Here is a 23,169-nt window from a genome sequence, read left to right as displayed (position 1 = left end):
CAATAAAACATACCTATGGTACTGGTTTGCAGTGATATTCTAGGAAGGTCAATGCAGAACCCTGTGTAAAATGGTTTCAGTATTACAACTCTCTTCTAGAAGCAGGGTTGACACTGTAATTAAAATCAATAAAATACAGCAATTCTCCATTGAGGAATGGGAGGAACATATGGTGGATTATTACTCCTCCTAGCTCCTCCTTGCCCCAAATTGTGAGTTCCCATTCTTGCATGGCATTTTTAGGACACTTATATTAACTGAAAAGCATACAATATTAGATTAGCCCACAACCAGCCACTTTCTTTATTGAGCTTGATAAGCTTTTTTAAATGAATAAATTACTGCCTGACCAGTCTGATGATCTGGAATTTTATTCCATCCATATACATGCATAGTAACAACATTTGTTGAGAAATTATTTCTATCAGAAGTAGAACATTATCTCTGTGATCACCAGTTGCAGTATTGCTACTGTTATATTTAAATATATCTTATAAATGAATTAGATTCATACTTGCAGCATTGAGCTAAGAAATTCCTTTTGACTGTGCCTTTCAAAAGATAAAATGGATAGATATGACCTCATTACTTACAATACTGCTTCCAGTAATTTTGTTCATTCTTTATAAAGTATTGCATTTAACAGCAAATGTTTAAAAATTGAGACAGAGATGCATCAGTGAAAGAAAATACAAGGACTATACAAGGAAAAAAAAATGCCATCTTCATTTTAACAGACATTTCAGGTAAGAAAGTAGACAAACATACCGCTACATACAAATGCAAAGCCTAGTGACTAAGGTACCGTATTTGCTAAAATATAAAGTGCAAACTGAGCCAAATTCTTTTAAAAAATTGAAATTTTAAGGCGAACTTTACAGCGTAGTTGAAACCTTTTGCAAATTATATTTTAGCATCTACACATATCTGCAATAGCATATAAGGAAAAATAGGATACACAGGTGCTTTTGAAGCTAAATTTCTAAAATGCCTTTTTTGTAGAGTTTGTGACTATTTTCTTTAAAATCTACTATACAGTGCAAACCATATGTGCTACACAATTATACAATAACATTACAAATGACTTTAATATAAAGTTTTTCTTTCTTTAAATTAAAAATAACTACAGCTATGAACACTGCTGGTAAAATAAATAAATAGTTTTGAAAATGGCACCAAGAATACACTTTACTAATGAACTGTAATGGAAGTACATCTTTTAAGTCTTCAACTCAGCAGTAATGAATTAACTCCTGATTGTCCAGAAGTCATACAAACAGCTCTCTTTCAGACTTTATGGAACAATACTGTATACTAAACACAGATACCAAACATGGAGGGGGGGGGGGGGGCAGCCGTTTTCATTTGACGTGTTCTGCTGCATGGGATGAGCAATAAAACTTCTTATGAGTTATAAAGTTTGATAGGTTGTTGAACTGGATATCGCACAGCCGGCAGTATTTTCCACTGGTAGGGGCCTGAGTAGAACCGTTTACCCCTTTTGCTATACTAGATAATTGTTCTTCTGCTGCTGGAATGGTTGGTGAGACATTTTCATTGGCAGCTAAGTTATTATCCGAGGCCCAAGATGGTGATTTGTGTCCATCTTCATGCGGTTGGGGAGCCTGGGAAATGTTCTCTTGCTGTGGGTTTCCCACAGGCCTCTCCTCCTGTTTTAGTCCACCATTAATGATCACCATCCCTCTGTTTTTGGGCAAGAGGGGCAGAGATTCTTTTTTCTGAACAGGGCAACCGTTGGATGGCGTCTGGCCCTTCAGCGAATCACCTTCTGCAGCCGTACTTTGATCTACATCATTGTGGTGAACAGCAAAAGAACTAGAAATATAATCAGTTGGCTTTATTCCATAATACGGAGAAAGCTGGTCTGCTCCTTTAGCTTTCTTTATTGCTCCTGGGTAAAGACATTGAGGAAGAAAATGTTTGTTTTCTTCTTTTGTAGCTATAAGTTGGGTGGCTTCGTTAAAGACCTTAAGCCCTTGGAGGGTTGCCAAGTGCGTAGAAAACAAGTTTCCGTTGGGAGAAGCCTGCTTTGAGTTTCCATTTTTCTCACATTTGATGATGGTGCGGTCATAACTGACCTCAGGGCTGTTGCGTTCACTTTCAGGATTTTGAAATACTTTGCTATCAAGATGTCCCATTTCATTCTGCTGGTGCACAGTGACGGGACAAAAATTCTGCTTATGAGCCAAGTAATTTTCTACCTTGTTAAAACTGATCTTGCACACTGTGCATTCATGATAGTCCAGCAGCCTTTTGGGGGAAGTGGATGTCCGGTCTGACTGGGGCAAACATTTTTTGCTGAGATCAATAGGGACGTCCATTTCCAAGCAGGAAATTGCGGAATGTTGGGTGTCACATTTTGAGGTCGAGGTGCATTTATGAATGGACAGTGATGTTTCTAAGTGTTTGGAAACTATTCCTGGAAAGATATCACAGCGTGGGTGGTAGCACTCTCCAAGGCTATCTGTTGGTTCTTGAGAAGATGTGCAAGGGTTGACAAGATTAGTTACTTCAAGGAAGCGTTGCTGGACCAGTTGTGGCCTTTGCTCTTGCTCTGGTAGACACATCTCATACATCTTCCTTCGTTTGCGTGTACGCATTGTTCTCTGCATGGCGGGCACTTTATTTGAAGCTGATCTTTTAAGTGGGGGATCATGACGAGTGGCACAGTAATACTGCTTGTGGACCATGTATGTTTCATGCCTACTGAAAGTAATATTGCAGGCTTCACATGTAGTTTTGTTGGGATCACTTTCTCCTTCTATTAAAGATGTGGAAGTTGAGTTCTTGCCATCGGAAGGCTTCCCGTTCATTTTATCATCACTGTTGGCAGCATTTGACAGCTTCTTCACTTGTGATGAAAAGTCTTTCTCGTGACTCTTACTGTTTGGCCCAATGATATCGAGGACAGTAGAAGAATTGATACAAGATGCCTGAAGAAGTTGATTCTCGGGATCTGAAGTGTGAGCCGTGGCACTCAAAATGTTGATTGCATTTTGCCCATTGCTAGGACTCACAGCCTCAGGCATTTTTTCTGAAACGCTGCCAAAATCGGGTGACTTCGCCATTTGTTGCCATCGACTGTTGCAGTAGTGCTTCTTGTGAACTAAATAGTTATCTAGATTGTTGAACGTGATGTTACACTCAAAACAGGTAGCTCCTTTTGGCATCAGTGGACTGTAAATGACTGGGGGATAACTATTACTTCCATGCCTCAGCCTTCGATGAACCAGCTCAGACATCTTGGCTAAGATCTCAGAAGCCTGTGGAACCACTGTGATGTCCTGGGGAAAAGCAAACTGAGAAAGGAAAGGACCCATAGGGAATGAAGGACCGAGATTAGGCTGGACCGGAGACGAGGCAAGCCTTGGGCTAGATGGCTCAGATTTTATTTTGGTGTATGAGAAGCTCTGCTTATGTGGAGTGGTCTGTGTTTCTGGCCTTTGATTTGGAAGGAAAAGAGGAGTCTTCTTCTCACACTTATCAAGCTCAGTGTCAGAACTCACATCCTTTGTCTGCACTGCCTTTTGGCTTTGGGAACTGTCAGGGGCCTGCAAAGTCTCTTCACTGGCATTCGGAGAGTGCTCAGCATCACTTTCTCTCTGCAGTTTGTTGCCAGAAATGTGGAGATCTTGGTGTTGTAGTAGTTCCCTCTGTGTCTGGAAGCCAAAATGGCAATGTGTGCATCGGAAGGCAGCTTGAGTGAGATGTGAGAATAAGTGTTGATGGAAGTTGATAACCGAATCGGCGGTATAGTTACAAACAGTACATTTCAGGCTAGAGCCAGAGGGAAGAAATTCTTCCATTTTCACTCCTACAAAAGGAATAAGAAGTAAATAATAATATAGCATAATATAAAGCAAACTGGAATTTTCCATTACACTGTACTTAAAGAACACAAAACAAGAGATCACAGCATCGTATAACGCTCTATCTGACAAGGCACCCATTGGGCCTTAAAAGAATAGAAATGTTCCCATGTTAGAAGCTTCATGGTTACCCCATAATTCTCCAAACTTGGCAATATTAAGACTTGTGGACTTCAACTCCCAGAATTCCTCAACCAGCTATGCTTTTGAAGTTGAGTTGAAGACCACAAGTCTTAATGTTGCCTAGTTTGAAAAGCCCTGTTCAAGACCAAACTTGAAGAAGAAACAAGTGGGAAGCAAAGTAAGGACGACAGCAAAGGAAGATTATTTATGAAATATGGATATGGTCCTATAAAATACAGTACAAAATTGTTAGGAATTTGCTAAATAAATGTACTAAGATCTCAATAGCTCTTTCATCACCCTCAGTGCCTTATTACATCAAAAGTAAGATGGTATTTGAAAGTGATCATGTCAATGAGTCATGATCACTTTCAAATCTGCATCTTAAAATAATCATGGCTGCAGAGTAAAGCCAGCCATGGCAATACACAGCTACCTAAAGATCTGAACATCACTTAGGTTCCACCAGATTCTGCAGAGATCTAATGGACCTATCATCTACTACAGGATGAAGGGCTGTCAACTTAAAGCAAAGCAGGAAAGGTTTTGTCCTAACTGGATACATAGAAATAACCCAAATTCCTCACTTCCATATATCCTGATCAGTAAAATAATAATAATAAATCTGTTATTCTAGGTATTGCTGATAGCCCAGTTTTAGTGACCGCAACACTTATTAGACAAATCATCAAATTCAAGATTATCTCCAATAACTATGTATGAGCAGTCAAGTGATGGGTTCCGGATCCCATTCCAACTGGTACAGTTGGAACGGGCCCAGCGTCATCCACATGGATGTGCGCAGCGCGTACTCACATGCGCGCAGCACACACATGTGTCGTACCTGCCTGTGATGCCTCTGCAAGCCTCCGTGACGCTCCAGCTGCTCAGTGGAGCAGCGCGTAGGCGCTGTACATGCCATCACGTGCGCGGAAGTGGCAAAGGCTTAAAGGACAGGTAATGAGCTCGGGCGGGCCCTCTGGAGCACCGTACTGGAATGGTACCTGGTGCTCCGGGCAGGCTCTGGTACGCTCACAACAGGGCGTACCGCCTGCAACCCACCACTGGAGCAGTCATAATATATTATACAAACTGCTTTTCTTTGAGCAGGCCACTTCCAGAACCATTTAGCTGCTGGCATTCATCTCATCTATCAAACTGCCCCAGAATGAGCTATTTTATCCATAGCATTTTCCATTTACTTTAAATAAAGGACAGCCTTTCATTCAATGTTGCTGTTATAACTAGAATGTCGAAAGAGTAGGTGTGTACAATCAGGCATGGGTTGCTGCCGGTGTTACTGCCAGTTCGCAACCACACACAACAAATGCGTGCACGCAGTTTAATGTAAATTGTTCTGCGTGCATGCGCAGAACAATTTAAAGTGAACTGCGCACGTGCAGTTGCTAAAATAAAAAATGGCGGCGGCCAAGCGGCAGCAACCGAACTGGTTCGGAGGCGTGGCAGGCCTGGGCTGCTGCAGGTTCTGTGACCCAGGCTTGAATTCCATTACTGGCTCAGCCGAACCGGGCCGAAACGGCAGCAACCCACCTCTGGTACAATGAAAGAAAAGACACAGTCTCTTTCAAGTTCCTTCTTTCACGGACACATTTCCTTGGTAATCATGTACAAATAGTTTGCAATAGTTTATTCCTGGGACACTTTCTGACTTTGCTGTCTGGTCTGTTGTGCTGAAATTTTCTATCCAGGTAGTAACTATTGGGTTCTTGGTGTCCCTTCCACTTGCTTTTCTCTTGGAAAACTCCTCAGTGTTTTCTTACCAGACTAGGTAACAAGATCAGTGTGTGGGGGAGTGAAGTTTCCTGTTTGTTTATATAAGGTAGATTGTCCTACCAGCCTTGACTTGAGTAGAGTTTCTTTCTTGATTGTTAATAACATTGATATATTTGTGTAATTGGAGCTCTGCCCCTTTTAGCATGTGTCACACATATGTGAAAAAAGAACTGATTTTAAGTCACGACTGACATCTTTACATTTTTACCCCCATCCAACCAGACACGACTTGATTCTGTTAAAGATTTGAAGATTAGCTCAATTCACCTAGATGTTGCCATCTCACTGGGCATTAAAAGGACATATATTTCAACATAAAATATAATTCACCAAGTTCACTGTCTGGTTCACCTTCTTTGGTGCTTTTCCCCTCTCTTTAAAATTAAACTGTTAGATGATTCCAGTGGAGCAACCTCTTTTACTTACCACTGTGAGAGTTTAGATGATTTTCCAGAGCTCTTGCATTGGAAAAACTTTTGGTGCACTGTGGAAAGGGGCAGAAGCTAGATATCTGTTGAATACTTTCCTCATTCTCCTCTGATAACTGAGCACCTTCTCTTTGCCTCCCACTGCAGTAGTACATGAGATGAGCTTGCAGGTTCCTTTCACTACGATACCAGATGCCACAAGATTTGCAAGGGAATATATCTTCTGTAGAAAAGAGGTAGATGATAGTTAGATAATACGCAAATTGATACAGGTAGATAGATAAATAGAAAGTGCAAATAAGCCATAGCTTATGGCAAGCTTCATAGAACAATTTTGAACTCTGCTATTATTTTAATAACACCTTTTTTATTTCAAGATTGTAACGTAGCACTCAACTGATAAACAAGACATATTTCTAAGCCAGAAATAAACCAGGTGTTTTATATATATGTTTTGCTTGTTTCCTTGTTTTAAATGATGTATCTCCTGTCTACTGTAAAAGTTCAGAGTCTTAAAATCTGCATACTCTTTCCGGTGGTTAAATTTAGGGAGTAAGCCTACACAGTGCAAGAAAATAAAAAATAAAAATACAGGTAATAGAAATAGAAATTACTACAGCTATTTCAGGTGAATAGAGTTGCATTTTGCTTTCAACTTTCCATCAATGTGAAAACACTGGAAATGAAGAAACAGAATTGAAAGGTGTAATTCTTGGTTTTCTCTTTCAACTGAATTATATCCTGTTATGGACTAGGGTAGGAATGGTCCCTATGCAACTAAAATGTTTGCTCAACTGCTTCAAAGAGTCCAATTAAATTGAAGAAGTGGCTTTTTTACACAGAAAAAAGAAAAGAAAAATAAACTCATGTCTTTCAAATGGATGTGAAACAGGGGTGAAATCCAGCAGGCTCTGACAGGTTCTGGAGAACCAGTAGCGGACATTTTGAGAGTTCAGAGAACCGGTAGTGGAAATTTTGAGTAGTTTGGAGAACCAGCAAATGCCACCTCTGGCTGGCCCCAGAGTGGGGTGGGAATGGAGATTTTGCAGTATCCTTCTCTTAAACCATGCCCACCAAGCCACACCATGTCCACCAAGTCACGCTCACAGAACTGGTAGTAAAAAAAAAATGAATTTCACCACTGATGTGAACCTTCACACCCAAGAAGACAGCACCAGTAACATGGATTTAAAAAAATCCCAAGAGAGGGGACTTTTTGACACCTGTATAGGATCTTGTGTGAATGCTAAATTGTACTTTTATTATTATTATTTAAATCATGCCATGTTCACAGTCAGGTACTGCTCAGAAAATGCATGAACCAGCATTCACACCTATACCAGATTTATTGGGTCATATCCTTTCAGCTGTGAGATGCTAAAATACTCCTGAACAGTCATTCTGCACTGAATTGAACAAAATCCCAGGAAAAAGGCATCTAGATTTCTACAATCACACAGTGGTTTATTTCCAAATGAACTCCCACCAGCAGTTCAGAGACTAGTCTGTGATCTCCTACCCCCCCTCCCCACTGACTAGCAAATAAGGCTGACAAGCGTGAGGGATCATGAGTACACCAGCCTTAATTTTGCTAAACTTCTTTTTTAAAACGAACTGCGGTACAGCACTCACTGTTCACAATAGCTGTTGGCAAAATGGATGCCATTGCAGCTTGTTGAGGGAGCAGTTGTATTGAATCCAACAGTCGAGCAGGATACATCCCATCAGTAAGGGTCAGCTGGCTGGCAGCTTGCAGCCTTGAGTCAAAATCCACAACAAAGGCAATTAGCTCTTCTCCCTCCGCAATAACTTTTGTTGTTGTGCACCACAGCTGGCCTCCTGCACACAAAAACAGAAACAGGTCATATTTTGTACGACATATCAGCACCAATGCTGAGCCATTTACATGGGAAATCCTCTGTCTTTATGGTTATTTTCTCCCATAAGTAAATAACAACATCTTCTAGAATCACCCCAGATATCATTGTACCAAAATAATGATAATAATGTGATAGACTTTACTGCACTTCAGCAGTGAGCTGATAATGCTATGCTGTAAATCACCAGTAGGGAAATGGCCTATAATATTCCTTCGGTCTTTATGGAGGAGCTGCGTTATGCTTTGATGAAAATATAGATGGAAGCTTCAAAAGCAAAACTTCACATTACTTATACATTTTTTAAAAATTCTGTATGATCCATATATTGCTCAAATACACCTTTTTTTTCCTTATGAGAAATGGACATTGGTTGGATGCAGATTGGTGTCATTTTCTTATGTATATTTAGCTAATAGTTCTGTTGTTTGCTGCACACTTTCCGTTTTTTTCAAATGAGCTTCCTAAATATACTGTATCTTTTGGAGTATAAGACACACTCCGCCTCCCCCAAAGTGGGTGGAAATGTCTGTGCGTCTTATACACCGAACACAGTCCTGTTTTTGGCCTCCGGAAACACCCTCCGCGCATTCTGTTGGGGCTCCTGGGGCCTAGGGAGGGCAAAAATGGGACAGAAGTGTCGGTTCGGGCCCATTTTTTCACAAAAGCGGAATATACAGAGAGTTTGGGAGTCCTGTAAAACGTTCCTGGGGCCTGGGAGGTCAAAAAACAGGCATGTAGAGGCCAAAATTTATTTATTTTCTTGTTTTCCTCTTTGAAATCTAGGTGTGTCTTATACTCTGGTGCGTCTTATAAGTCCAAATAATACAGTGTTCATTTAAAGTGTATTTGATATTTATATAACATTTGAAGCCGAAACAGCACAAAAAATAATTAAAATATTTTCCCACCTATCTGTAAGTTTAAATATTAAACTACATGAGTTACAATGAGAGGGTTTAGGAGGATAACAGGAAAATACATCCATGGCACAGGACCTAGTTACTTGCGGGATTGCATCCTCCCACACACATCCCTGCGGCCAATTCGCTCTCACAGGGAGGGGCTTCTCCTGGTGCCGTCCACTAGGCAATGCCAGCGGGCGACACCAAGGAGTAGGGCCTTCTCTGTGATGGGCCCAACCCTCTGGAATGACCTCCCCCCCGACATTAGAACCACCACTGACTTCCTCTCCTTCCGACAAAAATTGAAGACTCACCTGTTCCGATTAGCAGGCCTGGCATAATTATAACTGTTACCTCCTGGTAGACATATTTTTAACTGGTTATTTTAGGGGAATTGCTTTTAATTTAATTTGTGTGATATTTTTAGGGGTTTTAAAATTATATTTATATATACTACCTAGCTGTACAGTTCTTTTTAACTCTCTTTTTAACCTCCTCCATATTTAACTTTACCTACTTATTATATTGTGATGTATTCTTTGTATGGATTGTACACCGCCCCGAGTCCCTTTTGGGAGAGGGGGCGGTCTAGAAGCGCAGTAAATAAATAAATAAATTAGAGTTAAGAAAAGAGTTATAAAAAGCACTGAAAATAAAGAAAGAATTGACTATGTGTATGTTCATTCCAATGGGGTATTAATGAGGAAGGAAATAATAATGTACAAAATATAGTTCTTATTCCTTCATACAATCTTTTTACACTTTTCTGGTATGTGGGCTATTGTTCTCCCAGAGGGGAAAAGAACTTTTTCACACGATGAAATACAACCTCACATCCAGAGTAATGCCAATCCCACATCCTTGAGGGATAGGCTGAGATTTGTTTCATAAAGAGTTATTCAAATTAAAAAGATGTATTTTCTTCCAATAGTGAACTATACCAAAGCATGGGTTGTAAATGTCACATGTTACTCATGAAAAGAAAATTAACTATGTAAGAAGTAATGAACTAATGTATTTGAACATGATAATGAATGCTCATTTATTGAATATGTTTAGACAGGTTAGGCACTTATACGCCGTTATCTTTAGTCTCAGGCCTAGATATTTATCCAGAACAGTTAAGGCTGCAATAATGTTGCATAGTTTATGCTTTAAAAGGTTTTTCCTGACCCCTTTTCGTGTGTGTGTGTGTGTGTGTTCTGTGTACAAGCATGTGTATTAATTGGGGGGAAAAAATCCACACTAGTGAATAACAAATTTGATAAGTAATATTGCTCTGTTTATCTTTCAGCATAACTGTCTTTTCAACTGCACTTCATTTTTCCCCCTTCCTTTCCTCAAAGAGATTACAGTTTTAAAACAACTTGTTGCAAAAATCTGGTGGAGGAGATAAGAACAGGGTATGTGATATACAACAGCAAAATAGAAGAATTAGGACATTGTTTTAGTGGAATCCTGCACAATTAATTAATCCAGTCCTATTAGCTTTCAAAGATGAGCAAACAAAGCGATATTACTTTCAATGTGTTTGAGAAGGAAAACTTGGGGCTGAGTTCCAAGAAAAGGAGGCAATAATCCAATCTTCCAAAAAAGAAAAGTTTCTTTGCGTCCACTTTTTTTGCTAGATAATGCATTTGGTTTTGTCATTTTTGCTTCACATGCAAGTAAATCAAATGTACAGTAATTATTAAAAAGGTAAAGTAAAGGATCCCCTTGCACATATGTGCTAGTTGTTCTTGGCTCTAGGGGGCAGTGCTCATCTCCGTTTCAAAGCCAAAGAGCAAGTGTTGACCGAAGACGAGTCTGTAATCCTGTGGCCAGCATGACTAAACACTGAAGGTGCACGGAATGCTGTTACTTTCCCACCAAAGGTGGTTCCTATTTTTCTACTTGCATTTTTACATTCTTTCAAACTGCTAGGTTGGCAGAAGCTGGGACAAGTAACGGGAGCTCACTCCGTTATGTGGCACTAGGGATTTGAACTGCTTAATTGCTGACCTTTCTGATTTGACAACCTTAGCATCTTAGCCACCACGTCCCTTACATGTATGTATGTATATGGTTTTTTCTTAGTATATTAGCTTCTCTTAAATATAGAGTTTCCTTTAAATATAGCTTTTTAAAAAACTATATTTTCCTCATACAGCACACCTTTGTGTGTGTACATTCCCTTGCTATGGATTTTTATGGATTCTTTAATATATTGGGCTTTTTGCCTCAAAATGCATTACGTTTAGAAAATCATGAATAATCATATGCATAGTTTCTCATATGAAACTGGGACAAGTAACGGGAGCTCACTCCATTATGCGGCTCTAGGGATTCGAACTGCCGAACTGCTGACCTTTCTGATCGACAACCTCAGGGTCTTAGCCCCTGAGCCATGGCACCCCTTACAGTAATTATTACAAGAGTGCAAATCTCTGCATCCCTGTGCAGTTCAGTGATAAATGTAGGTAAGCAGTTATTTAATGAATATATCCTTGAACCTAACAAGAAATGAGCATCTTCACCCCACACATGCCACAACTACCAGTATGTCTGACTTTTCTTCTTTCCTGTTCTTATATTGTCTTCCTTATCATTTCCAGACCCATAAGAAATACAACCTTCTATGAAGTCAACTTTCTAACAAGCTAACATTTTGTATATTATGGAGAGGGATTTTCTCCGGTGAGTCCTGACTCACTTGCCTGGTAAATGTTTCTCTTCCTCCTGCATTTTGAAGCCCATTTTTTAAAACTCATGGTTGACCCAACTTGTGAGCTATCATGCCAAAAATATGATGAAGCCCTGGAAAGAGTGCAGAGAAGAGCAGTAAGGATGACAAGGGGTCTGGAGGCCAAATCTTAAGATGAATGGTTAAGGCAACTAGGTATGTTTAACCAAATTAAGAGAAGGTTTAGGGGAGACGTGATAACAGTCTTCCAATATTTGGAAGAGTTGTTGGAAGGAAGTGGAGGTCAGTTTATTCTCCAAAGCACCTGCAGCAGGACAAGAAGCAATGGATGGAAGCTGATCAGAGGGATATCCAACCTGGAACTAAGGAGGAATTTCCTAATTGTAAGAACAATTAATAAGTGGAAGAGCTTGCCTCCTGGAGTTGTGGGTGCTACAATTGCTGGAGGTTTTCAAGAAAAGATTGGATAACCATTTGTCTGGGATGGCGTAAAGGACTCCTGCCTTGGGCAAGGGGTTAAGCTGGAAGGCCTCCAAGGTCTTCCAGCTCAACCTTGCCTCCAGAAGTTGTGAATGCCCCAAGCTTGCCTCCAGAAGTTGCGAATGCCCCAACACTGGAAGTCTTTAAGAAGATGTTGGATAGCCATTTGTCTGAAACGGTGTAGGGTTTCCTGCCTAGGCAGGGGGTTGGACTAGAAGACCTCCAAGGTCCCTTCCAACTCTGCTATTGTATTGTATTGTATTGTATTGTATTGTATTGTATTGTATTGTATTGTATTGTATTGTATTGTATTGTAAGGTCTCTTCCAGTCCAATGATTCTATATCTCCCTGATTCTTTTTGAGTCAAACAACTATTTGTGAAATAAAACATTGACTAGTGTGGCCAATGAAGAGACCATATCAGCAGTGCCTTAAACTGACACAAGCATGGGTGGACAATTGTAGACTTTAACACTGCATATGCCACTGAGCCCTGCACACTCCAACTTCTAATATTGTGTTAAATAGGAAGGAGGAAAAATATAAAACAGATGTAACTGTATTGTGCTTATTCAAGTACAGCCTGTTCTTCCTATGTCCCATTCAACCATCACGAGGGACTCTTAGTCTGGGAGGAAAAAACCCTGTACAGTGCTGGTCTTAAAGCCACGAAGGAGGAAACACTCACTTTGATCCACATCTTAAGGGTGCCATTATACAGGTACCTGTTTCTCCTGAGGGAAAAATAAATTCCTGTTTTCTATAGCAAGCAGGAGTTGCAGGTGAGAAAGGAACAGCTAAATGAAGTGGAAAGATGGAACTGTTTCTTCTTCTTTTTTATAGAAAGGATACTTAGCTATCCTCATTTGAACAATAATACCATATTTCTCCGAAAAGAAGACAAGGTCTTTTTTTCTTTTGACCCCTGAAATAAGCACTTATTTAAAATAGGCCTTATTTTCAGGGACATCTTATTATTTTTGAGGTGCAGGAGGTGGCAAGTGTGGCTACCTCATGGCTGCCGCTGTGTTGCAATATTTTTGGGGAGGGCTTATTTTTAGCGCACGTGCTGAAAAGCCTGAATGGGTTTATTATCTGGGGAGGTCTTATTTTCAGGGAAACAGGTAGATACATTCAGTTTTTACCAAAAGAAAAAAAAAACTACTTTGAGGTATTCTTTTCTCTTTTTTGTTTCACTGATGCTCCATCTTTGTATTTTTTTTTTAGGTCACTCAAATATAATTTTGCACAAAAATGTGCTCCGATCTCTGTTCTTTGTAACCTTTATCATCCTGGGCTGTGGAAACAGCTCTGTTTCCTAACAGGAAGTCTACAACTGACCCTCATAATTGCGGTCAAAACCGTTGTAAATTTTGTCAACACATTTTTGAGAGCAAAGTCATAGTTCAGAGTTGATCACATTTTGGAAAATCTATGCTTCTATTACAATAATCAGTTGCCTCAAATATCCCAGTCCTGCCAATTTTTTTTTTCATCTGCTCTTTTTATTATTTATGAAATCAGTGCCTGCAGAATGTCATACAGGCCTCTGCCGATAAACTCTAATTAAGATTAAGACAAGTCCTTTGGAAAGGATCCCATCATTAGCAAACATGATAAACACAAAAAAAACACTCCCTAATTGTCAAACCGGAACTATTCAGTAGCCTAACAGTATTATCTGTTGCTAGGCTACAGCACTGACAAAGTCTCAATTATTTTGTATGACCATACCTATAGAGTAAGAAATTGTATCTGCTATAAAGACACAGAACTTTAGGCATGCTATTCAAAAATTCATGGCTCCTATTTGCGCTAATAAAAACACAACACATCGCAATGGCTCTCCCCCACCTCCCCCCCCAAAACCCTTGTAAGATGCCTTCTGTTTGCATAATGATTTCTAATTTATCTCTATGAGTGATAAATATAACACAACGAAATGCAAGCTAAAGAGTAAATGCAAGCTAAAGTAAGGAACAGAACAGTTCTAGTACAGAACCTAGCTCAGCATATTTATGTGTGCCTTTGCATTTGTGTAAACAGGCACACAGTAAACAATGATGCTTACTCAGAGATTATAAGCATGCCTGATCCACACCACATTACAAAATGACAGTCTAATTCATACTGTGGCATGGCTGCTGTTTGAACGGCAACGGTGGGCATAGCGCCAGATGGCAAGTACATGAGGTGAGGCGGCTCTACACAAAGCCGTAGCACTTCCAGTCTTTGTGATGAGACATACTTGAAAATGATACAACTGTGTGACCAACTATGACATGCAAACAGCTGGCCATGCTGGTGCTCACTTGGCATGGTGTTCTCGATGTGGTGACCACATAGCATTTCAGATGCTGTAACTGGATTGTTTCCATATAAGCTGTCCAACTCAGAAGCTGTATGCTGGACGGAGTATAATTATGCAGGCAGAGTAACACCCCCCCCCCCATACTTGTTTTCAAGGAAGCTGAAATGTAGGGGCCTGGATTCTGGAAGGTGTGCAGTTCCCACTCCAAAAATGGATATTGAAGATGGAGCAGGGAAAAAAAAATCTGGTCCCAATACAAGTGGCAGATATTCTGGATGGAAAATACCAGGAGATCATTGTGGTTACATGCCCCCCTTTGTTCTATCAAAATGAAGATCTTCAGACAACTGAGTGTGTCATTCACTATCCTTTGTAATTCTGGGATGACCGAAGTGCTTTAAAAGCAATATAAAATTGAAGGACAGGATGCTCCTCCTGGTTTTAAAAGACGATTCCCTGCCGATTTGAGTTGGGGAATCGTGCTGCAAAATCAGGGGTGCCATATGGGTTTCCGATTGGTGCCTCTCTAGCACATTTAAGTGCACTGCCTCAGCAGGGAGAGAATGCTAAAAATAGTTTAATTTTCCTCCTAAGACAAAGAGGATGAAGAAATGCAAGGGAACTGCATTTTCTTCAGATTTTAGGTACATTCAGAAGGCAGCAGCATGTAATGGTACTATCACCTGGTTTTGCACAGTAATTCGAGCTTCATTAAACTTCTAGATGCTTTCCTGAAGCCTCTGTTCTTCCATTTTTGTCTGGATACCTTTCTAGCCCTATCATGCCACCAAAGAACGCAGATTTCCTTCTCCCCTTGCTTCTTCATTTGTGTGTGCGGCCTTGGACTGTCACGGCAGGAGCAGCAGAGTGTCCATTTCTTGGGTACATATGTTTTTTTGAAGGAGGGTCAAAGAGTATCGGAGGAGCTCGTTGCAATGACAACGTGTGCCAGTCTGCAGGCTTAAAATGATGCTCGGCAACAGACGGCCTTGCTGGTATTTGAATTAATCGTTTCTATTTCATAAAAAGAAAATTTAAAAATAGCCCTGGGAAGATGTTTGTTTGCACTCGCCTTTTATTTTAAGCATTTAAAGGGAATTCAGAAAGCTGCAATCAGATCTTTCCTATGGGAAAGGCTGGGAATTCGTTCGATTATTGAAATAGCATCCTTGTACCCTCTCCTTAAGAACGCTACTTAGCACACGCTTGGATTTTCAGGGATCAACACGAACAGAGGGCACATATCTATAAGGTAGTCGCACTGCTTAATTGGGGGTGGGTGGGGGAGAAACATGTGAATAAATCCACATCCAATATTGTTAAAAATTCTTGACAGTAGGGTAGCGCAAGGAATAGAACTTATAAATTATGTGTGCCCCTTTTCTGAAAAATGTGTCGGAGACTTCTTTGTGCATAGGCAAATACAGTAGGAATATGAGGTATTGTATGGTTCCTTCTGCAGAGTACCTGATAAAAGAATAAAGAGCTTTGACATATTCTTAAAACAATAGAGGAATTAAAGAGAAACAATGGGCCAGCTGCTTCATTAATACAATCAAAAGAAAGCCCAGAACAGGAGGAGTCCAGATAATTAAGCACTACTCTTTTAGACCTTCTTTCTATAATAAAATTGTTTAAAAATTTATTAACTACTTCACAGTGGTTAGATAGATCTATGCACTTGTTTATTTGGGTTGATTAATGCCTCTTCAGTATTCTCCAATGTGCCAACTCATGGTTTATACAAGTTTTTGAATAAAATAGTGTAGGAATATCTGATAGGCATCTGAGCCATGCACAGCCATAAATCAGAAGCACTTTATGAGTAGGGTTTATTTCCTACCCACATGCTAAAGCTCAATATTTTTACTCACAGAATTTTCCCCCAAAACATTTGGTACGGCATTTATTTCTTTTCCAGGCCATGTACTGAGCAAGCCATTCGCACGATGGATTTTTTAGCAACAGCTCATGTATATTCACCCTCATGCAAAACTAATGGAAAGTTCTGGCAGCTTTATATTAGGATTAATGGCATGATGTACTGGGATATTTTGTAATTTTTCCATGTTTACAGATCAAAGAATATTGCCATTGATACCTAGCCTCTAATCTTAATTTGAGTTCCCACTTGCATAAACATTGCAGACTTTTAAGAGCAGGCAATGCAGATTTTCTAGAGTCATAATCTGTCCCAAATGGCATCATTTGTTTCTCATGTTTATGAAGAATAATCTATAATAGTTAGCACTGCAATGTTAACGGGCAGAAGATTTTTTATGATTTCACTCAAGCCATAATTTGTAGCCAAGGAACGGACCACAAAAAGCAAGCTGGGTGATTGCAAAATAGATCTGTCCATTTTAGTCCATTCCTTACCTCTTGCGCTGCTACATACAATAAAGAAGTTCTCTTTTTCTCAGTTTCATTGTAAATATGATCTCTTGTATGCTAATAAGATCAAGGGAGTAACTGGCTTGCAAAGGAGAAAAAGATGTGCTTCAGATTCCAGACCAGTTCTAGATTTGTAAAAGCCACTAGTTCTTTGGCAAGAATTTTCTTACTTTTCCTGGATAAAAACTCCTCTGCATCTCAAATGCCTTTCCTCCAAAGCTGGTACAAATTTTTCAAAGCAGCTTGCAGTGGGATATATTGTGCAAGAATACATAGAATGAACATAAGATATTTAGATATGGCAACTTCCCACTTACAGCATGGATCATGGCCTTCTTTTTTAAGGAGAATTTTAATAATTGTCTACTGTCCGTGACGGTGTGATGAGAATTCTTCCTGTTTTTTATGTGTGTTAACCAACCCTGTGTGTCAACACTTTTGGCACACAGAACTAAAGAAACAAAGTCACACCTTTACCATTTTATAAATTTTTCATTTGCAGGCAACTGGGTATGTGATGAAAGGAGGCTCACTTCTTTTTGTTCAAGTTTGTTTGAAGGAAAGAGTGAAAACAGAGACTTCCTGTTGCTAGAAAACCTTCTTTTATCTGACAGGATTTTTAATTTTTTTTGGTAATAATTATAGGGATTTGAGTGTGTGTCTTCCAAATGAGCACTGAAATCCACTAATTTGTGTAAAACATCCACTAGGAGGAGAGCAAAAAATAGATTAGTGATCTATTGGGGGGGGGGGAAGGAATGTAGAAGGAAAATATTGTGATCAATTTCATTTTCTTGTTCCCCATGATGGAGTGGTCTCTATTTATCACTGGGGATAAACAAATGGACATTCTTAGAAGTTCTGTTCCTTTTAAGAGGTTCATTTTTGTTAAGAGGTTTTTCTTTTTCTTTTTAATTTGTATGACTTGATGTCCAATTGCAAAGTATTGAATGTTGACACAAACAGCGAACAATGTTTTTAGATAACTGAATTTAAAGGAATATACATGTTCACAATTTCCAAATTTAGGTGTCGTGGGCATAGTGAAAGTCAGACATTTCTGCAAACAAAAGACAGTTATTTATCTAAATCTGGAGCAATGTTTTCAACAATGACTTGTTCTTATCTGTTTTAATTTCATCCTGCAATTAAGGGTGAAATTCAAATACAGTTGACTGATGCAGAATTTAAGAGAAGACATTTTTGCCAACAATACACCGTTTATTTTAACACATGGTTATTTTAATGTAGATGCAACAGGGCATTCGTGGGCCTTTAGCCTCCCCCCCCCCATCCTCATCCACTTTAGTAATAAAAATACTCTTAAAAAAAAAATTACTGCAGGAAAATGCCGCGAAAAGAAAGTGGTGTGTGCTTTTAATGTGTCTGGACTCTCCTGTGTATTTCAATGAAGGCAGCAAATCCACAGTAAATGTGGATCTACATAGGCATATTAATGAGGGGAACAAGCATTTTGGGATATGCACAATCCTACTAGCCCTTTCTGGAAAGGATACATTTGATTGGTGCAGAAATGCATTGGTTTCAGTCAGGCGCTTCCTCTTTAGCAGAATCAGAAAAGCTGCTTTGTGTGTGTGGCACCTTGAGGATTTTCCTCCGTAAACCTTTATTACAACTAACAGCACACTTGAATCAATCTACAGGTGCACAGAGGCTGCCTATCAGCATCCCTGCATGGTCACTATAATTTCTAAACAGCCAAGGAAGGTATGTTTGCGTAGCCCTTCAGGCAAGCTGTCAAAAATCAGGCTACAGCTGATAAACTGATTATAAAGCTGCTTAAGACTTTGCTTGTAAACAGAAGCATTTATCAACTAATAATTTGCAATAAACTGATGTAACTCCCAGCTGAGCCCCAAACTGTAATTGTCTTTACCATCTGCCTATTAAAATATCACTCTTCATCACCAAGCCTGAATAGACAGGAGGAAAAAAAAATCTCTTGCAACTATATAAAGTGCTGGCTTGTTAGGAATAATCCGTGCAAACACTGTACATTTTTTAAAATTTATCCACAGCATTCCTCTTTGGTGTTTAAAATTATTACACAAATACAACATGCAGGGAGAGAAGAAGGGAAAAAAATCCAATCATCACAGTCTGTTCATCATATTAGCACTGATATTGTATTCGTTCTTTGTGACTAAATTGCAGTGGCATTCTTGTGAAGGACAAACATGAGCAGTCAAATATTTGGATTTTACTTTTCATTTTTTTAAATATTTATTCCTTTGAGCGATACATATACGTCAGTTGTGTGCCACTAAAATATTACAGTATAGAAAACTCTACATTCTCAGGAACCATTTGGACAAACCTACTCTACTTAATCCATGCAACCCTTTTGGAGTTTCACAGCTGGAAGGGACATTTTGTGTCCCTTAAAAAGAAAGGAAATGCTTATTTTTAATTTTGAGACTATCCACTAATCATCATTGTAAATGCAAACAGAGCTTCAAGGGACTCTCATGCAGCTGTTTATGAGCTACCTCTTTCACAACAGTTGTATTAGTTGTATACAAATGAGCCAGGTTTAAGTGTACTTGGGAATAAGAAGATGGGGAAAGATGGCAACTATTGTACATTTTAAGTAACCCAACTGAATAGGCATTTGCACAGTTACTAGGCAAACAGGAACACAGTTGTCATTTTTGTAAACTCTGAATCCCAAAGCAGTCATGATTTAAAAATTGAATTCAAATATGGGCATATTAGAAAAGGTTGCATGCAAAGATATGCCACTTAAGAAAAAAAAGTATAGAAATATATTAGCAAAAGTTATAAACAAACGGTATACATTGGAGAAAAGTGGGGATCCAAATTAGGTTTAGGTTTAGGTTTATTTGGATTTATATGCCGCCCTTCTCCAAAAGGACTCAGGGCGGCGTACAACATTAAAAACACACATCACAAAAGTTAAAAAAAGATTAAACCCATTTCCAAAAAGACCAAACCGATTTTTTTTAAAGAAACAATACATTTAAAATAAATTAAAATTAACATTAACATTAACAGGCCAGGCCGGCTTGCTGGAAAAGCCAACTTTTTAGGGCGCGTCGGAAGGACCGGAGGTCAGGGATTATGCGGAGCTCCGGGGGCAGCTCATTCCAGAGGGATGAGGCAAAATAGGCAAACACTTTACATTTTTATAATTTAATTGTGGAAATTGAATAGAAAAGACTTGGCATAGGTCTCCTTAGAGGCAACAATGAACATCTAATGAAGGTCAATTTTGTACATAAATATACAGATCAAATAAGCAGCCTTAGTTGAGCAGGAGATGAGTGGGAATGCAGTCCTTCACCGTGATGGAGCTGAAATGAAATTTTATGCATTTTCAGACCATGCATGTATTACCAATATTGCCCTTTAAATCACCTAATGGAATGCTTTAATCATGGAGATCCAGCTCTGTTCAAAGAAGAATTAAAAAGTGTGGATGTAACTGCCATCCATATCAAAATAGAGCCACTGCTGAAAAGCAGCAACTTATCTAGCATTGAGTGGGAGTGGATTTTTCCTCCTTTTTTGTTTTTGTTTTATTGATAGCACAAACTAATCAATAATTCTTCAGCCTTTAGCTCTCCAACAGAGGAGCCCTGCCAAAAATACAGTTTGTCCCATGTGCAGCAAAATCAGCCAGATGGTGCTAGGAAAGGTTAGTTCCCCTTTAAATTAATGTTTCAAAGATAACCATTTGATACCTCCCTCTCCCTTTCTCACAATGAGAGAGAGAGAGAGAGAGAGAGAGAGAGAGAGAGAGAGAGAGAGAGAGAGAGAGAGAGAGAGAGAGAGAGAGAGAGAGAGAGAGAGAGAGAGAGAGATTGTTAGAATAGCTACACCTTTTAATCATGGTATAGGTTAAGATCTTTTACATCTAGAAATACAGTATCATTTCCCCTGACGTTTTTTGCGTAATGTTTTGCTTTATTTTAACAGGAATGTAACTCATGCCACATTGAAAAATTCAGATGAATATAAAACAATTGTTTGTTTCTGCATCCAGAACTAAGAACTCTTCATTTTTTCTTTTCCTTTCTGTAATTAATTTGTAGATATATTTAGAACTTAACAATTCTGAACAATTTCATTAGCTTCAGAAACAAATGCTGTGATGTATATAGACATGTATATATGCATAGACATGTATATATTGAATTGCATGTTTGAATATATCTTCTCTCTCTTTCTCTTCTGTTTCATCAATTAGCTTTTGGGAGAATACCAGATTGCCTGCAGATGGCACTCTTCCCATATTGCGAGATATTGCCGGTAGAAAAAGGGAATATAATGTAATTCAGCACTATAGTGAATGAATATTTATACTACTCTATTCAGTTAATAGAAACAAGAAATTTCTAGGTACTAATTTAGTATCTTGTACAGGCTTATGTCTGTGCAACTTCTGGACTTTTTTTTTTTACTGTTTATTCCCAAACCCAGGGATTTCAGTTAAATTTATAGTACTAAAAAGGGGGAAAAAAGAAGAAAATCAATCATTTATAGGATGATGCTTATTACTAAGTTGCCAAAAAGTCCATTATGTAGGTGTTAGCAAAAGCACAGTTTCTGTCCATCACAACATTACAAATCAGTTTCCTCAGAGTCAAATTGATTAGAGATGTCGTACATGTGCTACAAATACTCAGCCAGAGTGGAACACAGATATACACAATCAATAACTCTTTGCTGTCATCTAGTTGTGAACCAGAATTATGCAGACCCCATTTGCTGGTCATAAGAAAATGTGCAGAGACGAAAGCCCTCTGGACACTTATTTTTGCGCAGAAAAATAAAAACAAAAGGGAAAGCCTTCAGAACTCCTGGCGAAAATATAGCTGAGATTTTCGCAACACAGTTCAAATTTTTGGAGTCTTTGCTTACTAACCACCTTTATAACTTCTCTAATCCTCAGATCCCCCAACTGTGGAAACAAACCATTCAAACACTTGCTGGGGAGATAAGATGAGGAAGCAATTTTTGTATCCCCCTCCAATAAAACTTTACTCTTATAAGTGTCTATGGCAGTGATGGCGAACTTTTTTCTTATGGCGTGCCAAAATTGCACACACGTGCACTATTGTGTGTCCGCACATGCCTACACAATCTCTCCACCCAACTGTGCATGCGCACGCAACCCTCCCCACGCATACATGCATGACCACTCCTCAAGCTCCAGAGGCTTTCCTGAAGCTCGAGGAGGACAATAACGGCCTCTCCCGGCTCCCCAAAACAGATCGTTTCTGAATTTCTGGTTGGCCAGCTGGGGCTGTTTTCGCCCTCCCCAGGCATCAGGAAAGCATCTGGAGGCTGGGGAGGGCGAAAAATGCCCCCAATGGCCCATGTTTGGGAACGACCGGGAACGTATTTATTTAGGGGTAAAAAATCCAAAGGGTTCACTAAATTTAATCCCAGCCAAAATAAACTGAAGCAATGTTTGTTTTCCCTATGATAGCTACTAGTAGGTAACACTGCCGTGTAGGTTGCAATATACTATGGGTATCACGATTTTTGCCAAATGGTGTTGGAAGTGTGGTACTGGTTCTTTGTATCACCATCTACCTTGGACTCCATGTGACTTCCCCTTTGATACATTGCAAGGGTGGTATATGATCAAGCACACCACCCACAAAAATGTTTCTGAAGGGCAAAATGTTAGATACAGGATATGACATTAGCAATAAAAAAATGTAGAACTTGGAGGCTTCCTTCGTTACTATACCAGCTGATTAATATCTCTCTTTAATCAAGTGTAAAATTGCACAACTCATTTTTGCTTTAGAACAAATGACAATCTGTGTAAAAGTGGAGGATATGATTATCAGTCTTTGTTGTGATAATTTTCTGGTTAAACTAGGGCTAAGCACTACCATCAGCTTCAGAAGTATAGAAGACTAAGATAATCTACTCGAGGCATCTTAATGAAAGCACTTGGATTCAAGCACACATCTGGAGACTTCAAGCACACATCTGGAGACTTCCCCAGAAATATGGCTGGTCGTGCACATATCCAAATATCTTATTAGGATTTTGGAAATGGCTACCCTGTTAGATGAGATTGCAATAGGTGACTCTTCTGGAGCTTGAAGGTCTTCTGGGTTTACTAAGGATATTTGGAAGATGAAATGGCAGAACTGACACCGAAAGCAACACAGGAAAAAGTTGAGTACTAAATACAAACGTAACCCATGAAAACAACTATTACCTATTACCCTATTACCTTTTTCCCATAAATGTTTTTAAACTAATTTAAAAAAATTAC

The 23,169-nt window shown here is 39.2% G+C and overlaps 1 protein-coding gene across 4 annotated transcripts in view; it reads right to left on the bottom strand.

Annotated features, from left to right (window-relative positions):
* Positions 1–289: 289 nt before the first annotated feature.
* The window catches only part of ZFPM2 (zinc finger protein, FOG family member 2), a 349,444-nt gene continuing 326,564 nt past the window's right edge, over positions 290–23,169 (bottom strand). For all 4 annotated transcript variants that reach the window (XM_081952811.1, XM_081952812.1, XM_081952813.1 and 1 more), the window contains 3 exons: positions 7,868–8,074; positions 6,234–6,458; positions 290–3,835 (listed from right to left, as the gene is read on the bottom strand). In XM_081952811.1, the coding sequence (XP_081808937.1) occupies positions 1,362–3,835; positions 6,234–6,458; positions 7,868–8,074 (2,906 nt within the window). In that variant the 3' untranslated portion in view covers positions 290–1,361. The remainder of the gene's footprint in view (positions 3,836–6,233; positions 6,459–7,867; positions 8,075–23,169) is intronic.

The sequence above is a fragment of the Natrix helvetica genome (genome assembly GCF_964273705.1).
Source record: "Natrix helvetica genome assembly, chromosome: 4".
NCBI lineage: Eukaryota > Metazoa > Chordata > Lepidosauria > Squamata > Natricidae > Natrix > Natrix helvetica.
Note: the sequence above shows the minus strand (reverse complement) of the source record. Positions and strands in the feature narration are given on the sequence as shown.